Source organism: Trichechus manatus, unplaced genomic scaffold (assembly GCF_000243295.1).
Source record: "Trichechus manatus latirostris isolate Lorelei unplaced genomic scaffold, TriManLat1.0 scaffold00008, whole genome shotgun sequence".
Taxonomy (NCBI): domain Eukaryota; kingdom Metazoa; phylum Chordata; class Mammalia; order Sirenia; family Trichechidae; genus Trichechus; species Trichechus manatus.
In genome coordinates this window covers 29728928-29741674 of record NW_004443944.1, presented here as the reverse complement: position 1 = coordinate 29741674, position 12747 = coordinate 29728928, and the positions used below count along the sequence as shown (strand labels likewise).

General features: G+C 45.4%; 1 protein-coding gene across 1 annotated transcript; it reads left to right on the top strand.

Annotated features, from left to right (window-relative positions):
• Window positions 1-6737: 6737 nt before the first annotated feature.
• On the top strand, window positions 6738-12544 carry ASIP (agouti signaling protein). The gene is made up of 3 exons (XM_004370426.1): window positions 6738-6897; window positions 8343-8407; window positions 12368-12544. The coding sequence occupies exons 1-3, from the start codon at window positions 6738-6740 to the stop codon at window positions 12542-12544; spliced, it is 402 nt and encodes a 133-aa protein (XP_004370483.1).
• Window positions 12545-12747: the final 203 nt, after the last annotated feature.

Genomic DNA, 12747 nt, shown 5'->3' with positions numbered 1-12747 from the left:
CTGGGTCTAGGGGGTTCTCAGCACAGGGACCCCGGGTCCAAGGGACACGCTCCATTCCTGGCTCTTCTTTCTTCATGGTAGGAGGTCCTTCTCTCTCTGCTCACTTCTCTTTCCTTTTATCTCTTGTAAAATAAAAGGTGATGCATGACCTGTGTAAGGGTGTTGCATCCCACCCTAATCCTGCCTCATTAACATAATAAACATAACCAAATCCTCAGTAACAGAGCCTAATCCTGTCTCATTAACACATGGAGGTAAGGATTTACAACACATCACAAATAGAGGATAATGACATCAGATCACAAAATGGAGGACCTCTATACAGTACTAGAAATCATGGCCTAGCCAAGTTGACACGCAGTTTGGGGGACACAATTCAATCCATGACAAGGGCTGGATCTTGGTTACAGATTTATGAAACAAGAGTAAGCCTCACCTCTACTTAACATTATCAATTCTATTTCCTAACCTCCTGTTGGCCAAAGTATCTTTTCTAAGGCAAGCTGCGTAAACATTTTTAACAGACAATTCTTTACATAGCTAAAGCCCTGATCCTTGCTCGCTGTGTTACATGCAGTTAAGCTTTTATAAGAGGTTAAATTTTTTTGTTAGAAAAGTAGGAGCAAAGACTGGGCTAAACTGCAGTTTGATCCAAAATGGAGTTTTAATTTAGGCCTGAAGTCACCCATTTCAGCACTTCAGTTTTAAGCTTCACATGCATCCTTTTAAGGAAATCATTTATTTTTTAATTTTCACTTCACATTCTATTGCTCCATAATCAAACAGGATTATATTTTAGGGTCATAAGCTTCAATCAGCAGCAGAGCCAAGGCTTTCTCTAGGAATTTGATGTCTTGTCTGTTTTCTTTCCCACCTTTTGTTTCTTCTTTCCTACTTACCCCACCTCCTCTATTCCCCAATTCCTGTCATATAACATACATAAAAGGAGCCCTGGTGGTGCAGTGGTTAAGCGCTTGGCTACTAACTGAAAGGTCATTGAATCAAACCCACCAGCATCTTTGCGGGAGAAAAGACTTGGCCATCTGCTCCCATAAAGATCACAGCTAGGAAACCCTATGGGGCAGTTCTACTCTGTCATATAGGGTTGCTAGGATTCAGAATGGACTCAGTGGCACACAGTAACAAAAACAAACATCCGTAACATTGAAAATGTTGCTCCCTTCCCCTCAACCCTGTATTCAAATTCTTTATCTATCCAAAGGGCTTACTTGGTTAAGCTAAAAGATGGGTGATATAATGAATTAAAATTTAGGAAACATTCACATTTGTGGATTGCTTCACAGTTTTCAAGGTATCGCCATGATCTAATTTGATCTTCTTTTCAGCCCAGTGTGGTAAGCAGATGAGACAGTAGGGTTCAGACAGTTAATGTGACTTGTTCAAGGTCACAGAGAGAAACTAACAAAGCCTGAACTGGAATCCAGGTCTCCCGACTCCTTATTTATTTCTCTTTCCAGTTGCCCCTATCTTTACAAACTACAAAAAAGAATTGATCCCTAGAAATGAAGATAAATCAATGTAGGGCTGTGCCACCCCCATCTCCACAAAAACAGATAATGCTTGCTGCAAGGCCCTATATAAAGCTGCTTCCTTCTGCAGAGCCTCTAAGCTTCACATCACCCAAAAAAAGAAAAAAACAAATTCGTTGCCATCAAGTCGATTCTGACTCATAGCAATCCTGTAGAACAGAGTAGAACTGCCCCCACAGGGTTTCCAAGGCTGTAAATCTTTACGGAAGCATGCTGTCACATCTTTCTCCCAAGGAGCAGCTGGTGTGTTCTAACTGTCAACCTTTCAATTAGCAGCTGAGTTCTTAACCGCTGCACCACCAGGGTCCTTTCACATCACCCAAGGGTCATAAATCGTGACCTTGTAAATTCTACTTGCTTCAAGTAACACCTAAGTGAGTAAGAAGAGGAGAGCCAAAGCCTAATTGTTTACAGAGTCAGCAGAAGGGCAGCCCCTTCAACTGGTGAAATTTTACATAGAAATCTGGAAATTATGAGACAACATTGAAAGTCCCCAAGGAGATTTTACTAATAAAACAGGCTGGATCTCAGCAATCAGCCCATCTAGGGATTAATTTCTCCACCAAGAATTTAAAGAGCCCTGGATTAACTTCTCCACCAAGAATTTAAGGAGTCCTGGTGGTGCAGTAGAACCCTGGTGATGCAGTTGTTAAAAGCTATGGCGACCCAAGGCTGCTAACCAAAAGGTTGGCAGTTCAAATCTACCAGCTGCTCCTTGGAAACCCTATGGGGAAGTTCTAATCTGTCTTATTGGGTCACTATGAGTCGGAATCGACTTGATGGCAACAGATTTGTTTTTTTTTTTTTTTGGTGGCGCAGTAGTTAGGCACTCAGCTGCTAACTGTAAGGTCAGCTGTTCAAACCCACGAGACTGCTCTGCGGGCAAAATATGTGGCAGTCTGCTTCTGTAAAGATTTACAGCCTTGGAAACTCTATGGGACAGTTCTACTCTGTCCTATAGGGTTACTTCCAGTCAGAATCGACTTGATGGCAATGAGTTTGGTTATTTTCCTAATCAAGAATTTACGCCACTCAGGAATCTGGGGTCTTAAAAGCTAGTGAGTGGCCATCTAAGATGCATCAATTGGTCCCAACCCACCTGGAGTAAAGGAGAATGAAGAACACCATAGACACAAGGAAAGTATTAGTACAAGAAACAGAAAGGGCCACATAAAACAGAGACTTCATCAGCCTGAGACCAGAAGAACTAGATGGTGCCCAGCTACCACCAGTGACCTTCCTGACTGTGAACACAGCAGAAAGTCCCTGACAGAGCAGGAGAAAAGTGGGGTGCAGAACTCAAATTCTAGTAAAAAGACCAGACTTAATGGTTTGATTGAGACTGGAGGGACCCTGGATGACATGGCCCCCAGACTCTCTGTTAGCCCAAAACTAAAACCATTCCCGTGGCCAACTCTTCAGACAAAGATTAGACTGGACTATGGGACATAAAATATACTTGTGAAGAGTGTGCTTCTTAGCTCAAGTAGATACATAAGACTAATGGGCAGCTCCTGTCCAGAGGCAAGATGAGACGGCAGAGAGGGTCAGAGCTGGTTGAATGGACACAGGAAATCCAAGGTGGAAAGGAAGAGTGTGCTGTCACAGTATAGGGAGAGCAACTAGAGTCACATAACAATGTATGTATAAATTTTTGTATGAGAGAGTAACTTGAATGGTAAACTTTCACTTAAAGCACAATAACTTAAAAAAAAAAAAATTGAATTTAGCCCTCTCAGAATTTTGACAGAAGCTGAGTTAAATCCTTCTCTGGCAGGATTTGGTTTTCTAGGTTAACTCATGGGGACAAAGTTTCATTCTGTCTACTGGGATCCATTCTGAACTAAATTCTCATTAAACTGTGGCCCAGGAGTATACTTAGCAAAACCACTTCCCCTTCAGCCCCTTCTAACCTCAGCGTCAACACCAATTCCAATTCCAAAGACTGGGGAGAAATATAGGGCGACCAGACCACAAGACTTGTGGCCACCAGGATGAATATAAAGGCATGGGTTTTGCTTGGCTGAAAGCAAAGAAATGAGATGAGATGAGGAAGCCAGCTGCTGGGAGCTCCTGGGGTCTTTGAAAAATCTCACAGCAACACACCTTGCCTCTGCCGCCTAAGAACAGGGAAGACGCTCTGTGCTGGCTTCCCTTACAGAGGCTGATAAGAGGGCATAATCATTTGTGCTGTAAATAGGAGGAACCATTTTCTTTTCTTCTGCTGCTGCCTACAGAGATCCTATCTCCTTCTCTAGGTTTAAGTTTCAAATTACCTGAGTTGCTAGAAATTTCCTCTGTAAAATAAAGGCTACACTTTACTTTTGCTTCTTTCCGAATCAGAAGTCTCTGGATCAAGCCAGCTGTAAAACCTGCTCTCCTGGTCGGCTTCCATGCTACTTTTGGACTAATGAAGCATTGCCTTTTTCCCTTGCGGATTGGTGAGAAGCTTCCTGTCCATGAGATGGGGTGAAGTTAGAGATAATTTTTGTAGTATGTTTGGTTGTTTTCTTGTTCTTGTCTTTGAAATTGCAGGCAAGCAAGCAGCAAGCCTCTTCTGCTGCAAGGTGAGACATGAAGTTCCTTTGGCCTCCATTCTGTTTTGGTGAAGCTTATGAGTTTAGTTGGAAACTTCGGTTTGCTTCCAAAATGAATGACGCTGCTGCCACTTTGGGAAGTTTAAGGAATTTGTTAGTCATCCCTCATTTCTTGGTTTTCAGGAAAGTTAAACATATTTATTTGTTTCACTAGTGGGTCAGAGTGGTTAAGAGGAGTTTAGTGTAAAGGGAACAATCTGTCCTTTGATAACTAGGGGCTTCTTCTTTTCCTTTACCCTGCTTTTTCCATTTCCAAACAGTTTAAAAAAGAAACTGTCCTAAGAAAGTGGTACTCCAAAATATCACCCCTGACCCCAGCACTTCTTTAAATGTCTTCAGAAAGTAGTCTTGTAGGATCAGATTTCTAACGACTCTCACAGAGCAGAGTTTAGGATTTGGGGTCAGTCTGTATTACAGCAGTGGTTTCATTTCGTATTTATCAGAGCTAAAATAGACAACCAAAATTCCATTTATTGCAAAACTTCCTTTTCCTTCCTAAGTGTGATTGTTTTGACCTTTCAGAGTGGATGCCTATTTTGACACATTTTAACTCCTATTAGCAGAAAGCTCAGTTTAATGTTTTTACTTGTGGGTGAGTTTGCTCTGCTTCAGCGACATTCTTTCTGCTGATTCTATTGGAGGGGCACTAGGAGGCTAAGTGGATGGCACATTGGAGTCACCTTTGGTTTTCTTTGGTTATGCTGGTGGCCTCTGTGGGATCAAGGGAGTCCCTGGGTAGTGCAAACAGTTAACAATTTTACAGCAGAAGAAAGGGAAGAGGCTGCTAACCAAAAGGTTGGAGGTTCAAGCCCACCCAGAGGTGACTTGGAAGAAAAGCCTGACAACCGACTTCTGAAAAATCAGCCATTGAAAACGCTTTGGAGGAGAGTTCTACTCTAACACACATGGGGTCGCCATGAGTCGGAATTGACTCAAAGGCAACTGGGCTGGGCTGGACTGGACTGGGACAGAGAAATCTTGACTCATTCCAAAAAATACTTTCATAGTAGTCTGTCTCAAAACCTTTTCTACTTTCTCTAAACAGAACTAATCCATACAGTCTTAAGGCTTGCTCAGCGGTATGTCCTTGGTTCTGCCTTGATCCTTTTCTGCAGAAAATTCCCTCTGACATCAAAGCCTCTTCCCTTCTTCCTGCTGTAAAGTTGTTAAGAGCTGTAACACACCATCAACTCAGCTTCAGACCATGCTTAGTGAGTACAGAATGCACTCCAAGCAAAAGGAATTCAGAAAATCAAAGATGGCGTGATAATTACCAGGACAAAGAAAAGGGAGAGAATTAGTTTCTAAAGGGGCGAAACCAAAATCAATAAATGACCCACTAAGGTCTTTCTTGAGTGATGATAGATAAATCAGGCTGAAGGGAATGATGTCAGGAGATTGAAAGTAATGTTTTAGCAGCAACTACCACAAGAGGACTTGACTCCCACCCCAGTGCTTGTTTCAGTCATTCACTACCAGGCTTTGAGAAAGAAAATTGGTGACCAGTTTATGACAGGCAAATGCCCAATGATGAAAGGATCTGAAGAAATCAGAAGAACTGGCATCAGGGCTGAGAGGAGTAGAGGATGGGCTTCAACAGGAAGGGACTGTTCCCTCCAACTTCAAGAAACTTAGAATGAAGGTGGGGAGTGGTTGTTTGAGTCCCCTCCCCCTGGGATGCAGCAGACATGCAGAAAATTTTGCTCCAACCAACCTGAAGGCTGTGGGGAGCAGGCTAGAAATTGGCCAGGCTGCTATAAAGGGAGGCCGGGGTGGGAGGACCAGCATGAGCAGACGGTTTTATTCCTCTTCTCTCCTGCAGAACCTTATGGCTAGAATGGGGCAGGGCCCCCTAGTATTGAGATCCTTGGAAAAGCAGCCCCAGTCTTGGGTATGGGGGATGAGAGGTAATGGTGCTACACTCAGAGAAGATGAAGATGCTGCTGAAGCTCTGAGCCATGATTGAGCCAAACCCAGGCATTCAAGGGAAGAAATCCACTCTGGATCTGTCTGCTTCCATTGAAATCCAGTTAATAGGAAACAAGAAATCCATTAGCCTATGCCAGCAGGTGCGTTCCTCTGACACAAACCATACCTGCTGTTCATTACCCCTGGGCGCGGGCATGTAGCATTTGCCACCAATTATTTGGATTGTCTGAAGGCGCCATCCATCCCTGCATCTTTCTCACTGAGTCATGTTACCTTTATTAGCCTTATTCTATGTACCTTAGTTATTGCAGCCACTTCTGGGGGCCTCTCACCAACTCTGCCCATGCCTAGTGTCTCCTGGGGCCACTGACTTCAAAAAAAAACAAGAACAATACCCCACTCTGAACGGCAGAGACCAATGCAGTGCTTTCTTTTCTGCAATATTCCTCCCATGCTTGTCTCTCTCTCTTCCTCTCCCCATCACTCCTTGTCTCTCTTCTTCCTTCATTGTTCTTCCCTGTCCTAAGCCTTGCTAGTCCTCTAGCTCTACAGGGACACTTTTGAATGGGGTCAGAGCACTAGCCAAAGAAGCACAATAAAGCAGGAGGGCACAGCTGTTGCCACTACCCCCATCTTCCCTGTGCCACACAGGCCTCTCAGGATGGATGTCACCCGCCTGCTCCTGGCCTCTCTGCTGGTCTGCCTGTGCTTCCTCACTGCCCACAGCCACCTGGCGCTCGAGGAGAAACCCAGAGATGACAGGAGCCTGAGGAGTAACTGCTCCGTGAACCTGTTGGATTTCTCTTCTGTCTCTATTGTGGGTAAGTAGCCTAGCCTGGGGTCCAGCTTCTGGGCTCTAGCCCTTGGGAGGGGGCTTCAGGATATCTGGCCTGCCCCACCCCGGGCAGACACCAGGATGCACTGCCATGAGGTCAGGGCTCCCTCATGTTCATTCCGTGAAATAATCGTGGGAGAATAAAGTGCTCCTTGACTCATTTGGTTTGGCAAAGCTCTGCATGCCACTGCCACCAATCTAATATGCAGATTACCACACCAGAAGCTCTGAGAAAGCCTGCAGTCGAGGCGCTTGGTGAATTAGGTTTAACTCAGCATTTCTGACACTTACTGAATCACAGAACCCCTGTTAATAGTAACAAACGTTAGGAAATGCTGCAGAATATAACCGAGCCTGGGATGAAGCAGTCCTGTCATGCCAGGGTTGAGAATGACTGCTCAGGGAAAAATACTAGGGGCAACAGAGCCTGGCATTGGAGATCTTCTGGTTTGACTTCACCTGATAATAGTAATAATAGCAGACATACTGTGTGCTGGGCACTGTGCTGAGTGCTTTAGACAAATTAATTCATTTAATCTTCAAATAACCCTGTGGGGCGAGTACTGTTTTTATTCATATTTCACACTTGAGGAAACTGAGGCTAGGGAAGTTAAGTAAGTAGCATAAGATCGTTCAGTTCTTATATGGCAGAGCCAGAATTCAAACCCAAGTGTTTAACTCCTGAACTTAAGCTCAAAACTAACGTCACTTACTGCCTTGCCTCTCACCAGGAAAAGAGGATATTCTAGGCATATCAGGGAACTAAGGAGCAGGGGAGGAGGGGAATCAACATTCATTGATCACTACTGTTGTACCAGACTTTCCACTTTATAAACATACCTCATTCATTGTCAAGACAACACCCTGCAAGGTAGGTATTACAGTACTCATTTTGCAGGTGAGAAAACTGAGTCTCAAGAAGGTTAAGTAGGTTACCCAAGGCCACACAGCTGCTATATGGCAGAGTCAGGATTCATATCAGGTCTGCCTGACTTCAAAGCACTAAGAAATGGGAAATAGGAATACAGGAAACACATCCGTGTACAAGACCCGGAGCCCGTTTTCAGGGTATCGCAATGTTCTTGCCCTTGTCAAGAATGGAGACTAAAAGAGGAGCGTGTGAGGCGGCTCTGAGTGGGCCAGAGCCAACGAGCTTAAGGGACCAGGTCCCTCATGGATGCCACAGGCAGCTCCTGGGGCCTCCTTGGATTTCCCGTTTGCCTTCTCTTGGGGCCTCTTTGCTCCAAGTCCTTGGCTCCAGGTCAGTAGCCAGGCTGAAAAGAATCTGCTAGCCTGCGTCCCAAGGTATGATTCATCCAGCTCATCCCGTCCCCACCCACCTTGGCACTTCCAGAGCCCCCTCCCCTCCTCCCACCGCACTGAAGCTCAGGGTCCCCAGAAACGCTTTGTTTCTTCTGTCTCTCTTTGAAGCACTGAACAAGAAATCTAAAAGGATCAGCAGAAAAGATGCTGAAAAGATGAAGAGATCTTCCGAGGTAGGCTTGGGAGTTATCCTCACGGGGGTGGGACAAGACTTAAAAGGGATGCTTAAAAGGAGAAAGGAGCCCTGGTGGCACAGTGGTTAAAATGCTCACCTGCTAATTAAAGGTCAGTGGTTCAAACCCATCAGCTGCTCCACGGGAGAAAGATGTGGCAGTCTGCTTCTGTAAAGCTTTACAGCCTTGGAAAATCTATGGGGCAGTTCTGCTCTGTCTTATAGGGTCACTATGAATAGGAATGGACTCCATAGCAAGGAGTTAAAAGGAGAGGACCCTCAAGCTCTAGCTAGTCACTAAATGGAAGATTGTCTAGGTCTACATTAACAAAAGCAGCTGAAAGCTACCTAAAGGCTTCCTGGCCTGACGGTCCTGGGTCAGAACCCCATAGAAGCCCAAGAGGCTGAGGTTCACTGAGCAAAATAGCTGTAGTGAATCTGAGGGAATTGGAAGCTGACTAAGAAAAAGATATGATCACAAGATAGCACTGCACAACAAGCTATTTATTTAGGCACTGACAGCCACATGCATGAGGGGGTCCCTCACAACAGTAGGTCTTCCAGAGCCTAGGGGCTTAGGGAGCCACCAGAAGGGGGAGAGGGCATGAAAAACCCTGGGGAAGAGAAGGGGGGAAAGCTTATGTGTCCCTAGATGCTGCCTTCCTGCAGCAAGGTGAGTCAGAGAGCTTCCAAGGACAACAGCGTCCTAGGGTCCTTATAACTATAGGATTGTTTCTTGTCTAGGACTAGCAGATGTTGAGTGCAGTTTCATGGGTATGTAAAGCAGGCAGGCTCTAAGTGGCTAAAAATCTGCTTATTTGTGCTGTTTTTAAAACAACTGGATATGTACAAATTTGAGTTTGGCACTGGTGGGCTTTTTTGGGCTAATGGGCCTCAACTTGCTACGAAGAAGTGAACAACTGGGGGCTAATAAACAGAGGCCATTTTTTACTCCTTTATGTAACAATAGCTTACCTGTTAAAAAGCATCTTCCTATACTAGCTGGGCCCCTGCCTGCAATGTCACCCTCACTTATTCTTTCAGATTAGTGAGATGTTTCCAAACCTCAGTCAGTTCAGAGCTACTTTCACAACTTTTACCATATGAGATTCACCTATTTAATATACTTAGTTTAAATTAAAACTTAATAAATTATGTAACTATGATAAATCGAACACCAGTATCACTTGCCATAAATAGAAGATAACCATAAAAACAAGCAAAATGACATTGAAATGTTTAGGCTGGGTTCTCTAGAGAAGCAAAACCAGTACAGCATATAAATGTATAATAGAGAGATTTATAACAAGGAAACGGCTCACATGGTTGTAGAGATTGTAGAGTCCCAAGCTCGTGGGTCAGGCTGGAGGATTCTCCTGACTCATGTAGCCGCAAGTTCTGGCAAATCTAAGATCTGAAGGTCAGATGGCAGGTAAACTGCTAGGTCAAGTCCTAAGAACCGGAGTCAGATGAACAGGAGCCAGCTGCAGGAACCAGAGCAAGCAAAAGCCAGCGAGCCTTGCCAGAAAGTCCACCTATATTGGATGCAGGCCACACCCCCAAGGAAACGTCCTTTCAACTGACTGGCAGCTCACAAAAGATCTCATCATGGAGGCGACTACATTATATCAGAACTCATTATGGAGGTGATTACATCATTAAAAAGCTGCCAAACTACATCATAACTGCCACACCACTGAGGATCATGGCCCAGCCAAGTTGACACACAGTTTTAATCATCACATGAAACATTGTTTAGTGAATTCTAGCTGGATGGTGTGGCCTGCCAAAGGCTCTAAATCTGAGGCCTGCTCTGGGTTAAATGGCAGATTAGTAAGTGTTGAGGAGGCATTAATGACATGCTGACACCAAACTGAGCCTTTCAAATTGAAAGACTGAAAAAAGAAACTTTTCTACGTGCTTCAAGGTCATTTCATAGTCACGTACCACCTAAAATCATAACACCATGGCCTGTGTTCCCACACTTTGGGAAATACTGGATTAAAGCATCGTTGAAGTACACACATTATTCCTCTTTTAGTCTGCCTCCATTTCCAGATCAACTGTAACCAGAACAGTGAGTACTGGACAAGGCACCTGGCCCTGGGTGAGCTTGAGGAAGTGTCTGTTCCTCTCTGGGCCTGTTTCTCGGGCTGTAAAGTGAACAAGCAGATCTATCAGATGATTGGCAAACATACATTACAGGCACTGGGAATATAGCAATGAGTAAGAGAGAGCTATCCCTGCCCTCATGCAGTTGTGAGGAAAACAGATGAACAAGTAAATCAATAAATACAGAAGATAAATTTGGATAATGATAAACACTTTGAAGGAATTAAAGCATGGTAATGAGACAGAGCCCTGGCGGTACAGTGGTTAAGTGCTTGGCTGCTAACTGAAAGGCCAGCGATTCAAACCCACTGGCCTCTTTGTGGGAGAAAGGACCTGGGAGCTAAAGATTACACCGTTGGAAACCCTATGCGGCAGTTCTACTCTGTCCTACAGGGTCACTATGACTTTTTGGAAGGAGACAGAAGTGAGTGAAGGGAAGAATGGTCAGGAAGCGGCCTCTCTGAGGGGGCAGCACTTAAGCAAAAAGAAACCAAACCCATAGCTGTTGAGTCGATTCCGACTCATCGCGACCCTATAGGGCAGAGTAGAATTGCCCTACAGGGTTTCCAAGGAGGCTGGTGGATTTGCACTTCCAGCCTTTTGGTTAGCAGCTGTAGCTCTTAAGCACTGCACCACCAGGGCCCCAAGCACTTAAATAGAAGACTGGAAAACTCAAAACAACCCAGAGCAGCAATGTTCAATACAAAGAGAATGTGAGCCACACATGTAATTTTAAATTTTCTAGTAGCCACATTAAAAAAGGTAAAGAAAAAGATGCAGTTACTTTTAATAATACATTTTATTTAGCCCAAAATATCTAAAGTATTATCACTTCAACATGTAATCAATATAAAAATTATTGAGATATTTTCCATTCTTTTCCTCTTTGAAACCTGGTGCACATTTTACACTTACAGCACATCTTAATTCTGATAACGTTAATTTTCAACAGCTAAAGTGCGATGTAGTCCTACTAACACAATAATGTTTACAGGAAAAAAAAAAATTTAACACTGCTTCAATATTGAAATTTAAATTATTTAAAATTAAATAACATTTGAAAACTCAGTTCCTCAAGTTGGACTACACACATGTCAAATACAGCTTCAAATATACTTGCGTTCTTATATACCTTCAAGTCTAACTACATATGACCAGTGGCTACCTGTATGGGGCAGCACAGCAAAGAAGGTCTTGGCACAGGGAGCAGCATGCAAAGCTACAGGAGGAGCTCATTTGCTGTATTCAGTGCACAGAAAGAGGGCTCGCAGGGCAAGGTGGTAATGACAGGTTGGAGAGGTGGGCAGGAACCAGACCACAGAGGGCCTCAAGGGCCAAGGTAGTTTGTACTTCATTCTGAGTGCACAGAAAAACCACCGGGTGTCTTTAAGCAGGGGTGGGATGCTATCAGAGGTCTTCTTCGGAGAGGCCCCTCTAGTGCACTGGAGGATGGCCTGGTGGCCTGGCCCAGGTTACTAGCAGTGGAGGTGGAGAAGTGGGTGGACTCAGGATCTGCTGTGAAGGCAGACGCGACAGGAATTGCCGATAGACAGGAAGAGGGAAGACAGACGGTAATTAAAAGCTATGGAACTGAGTGGGGTCTGCCACCAGGAGAAGAAGGCCTGGCTGAAGCCCGGTAAGTTTTAATGGGGATGGAGGCAGGTCGGACATGATGAGGGAGCGGGCAGGGACTGGCTGGGTGCCCTGTGGTCGTGAGTCAAGCGTGCAGTGGGCAGCCAGGTGGCGTGTCCGGCCCGGTGCCTCTGTAGCTCAAGGAGCCGCCAGGCAGAGGTGGGGACTGGTGGGGCGGGCGTGGCCCTCTCCGGCAGTCCCGGCGTTTCTCCCGCAGAAAAAGGCTTCGGTGAAGAAGGCGGCGCGGCCCCGACCCCCGCCGCCCGCCGGCTGCGTGGCCACCCAGGGCAGCTGCAAGCCGCCGTCGCCCGCCTGCTGCGATCCGTGCGCCTCCTGCCAGTGCCGCTTCTTTCGCAGCGCTTGCTCCTGCAGCGTGCTGAACCGCAACTGCTGAGCGCATTCCGCCTCCCGGGCCCAGTGGAAGGGCGCCGGCCGGCGGAGCTCGGTGGAAACCAGCAGACGCTTCCAGTAGGTGATCTTAGTAGGTGTGGCTTCCTAGGACTGAGCGCAGGCGAGGCTACTGAGGTTGGGCGGAGCTTTCTGGAGGCGGGACTTCAAGAAGACTTGGCTTGGGCTAAAATCTGAATATATGTAGGC

Coding starts and splice junctions, on each gene's coding strand:
- ASIP (XM_004370426.1), top strand. CDS start 6,738: ATGGATGTCACCCGCCTGCTCCTGGCCTCTCTGCTGGTCTGCCTGTGC. Junction 6,898..8,342: donor CTCTTCTGTCTCTATTGTGG/GTAAGTAGCCTA, acceptor CTCTCTTTGAAG/CACTGAACAAGAAATCTAAA. Junction 8,408..12,367: donor AGATGAAGAGATCTTCCGAG/GTAGGCTTGGGA, acceptor TTTCTCCCGCAG/AAAAAGGCTTCGGTGAAGAA.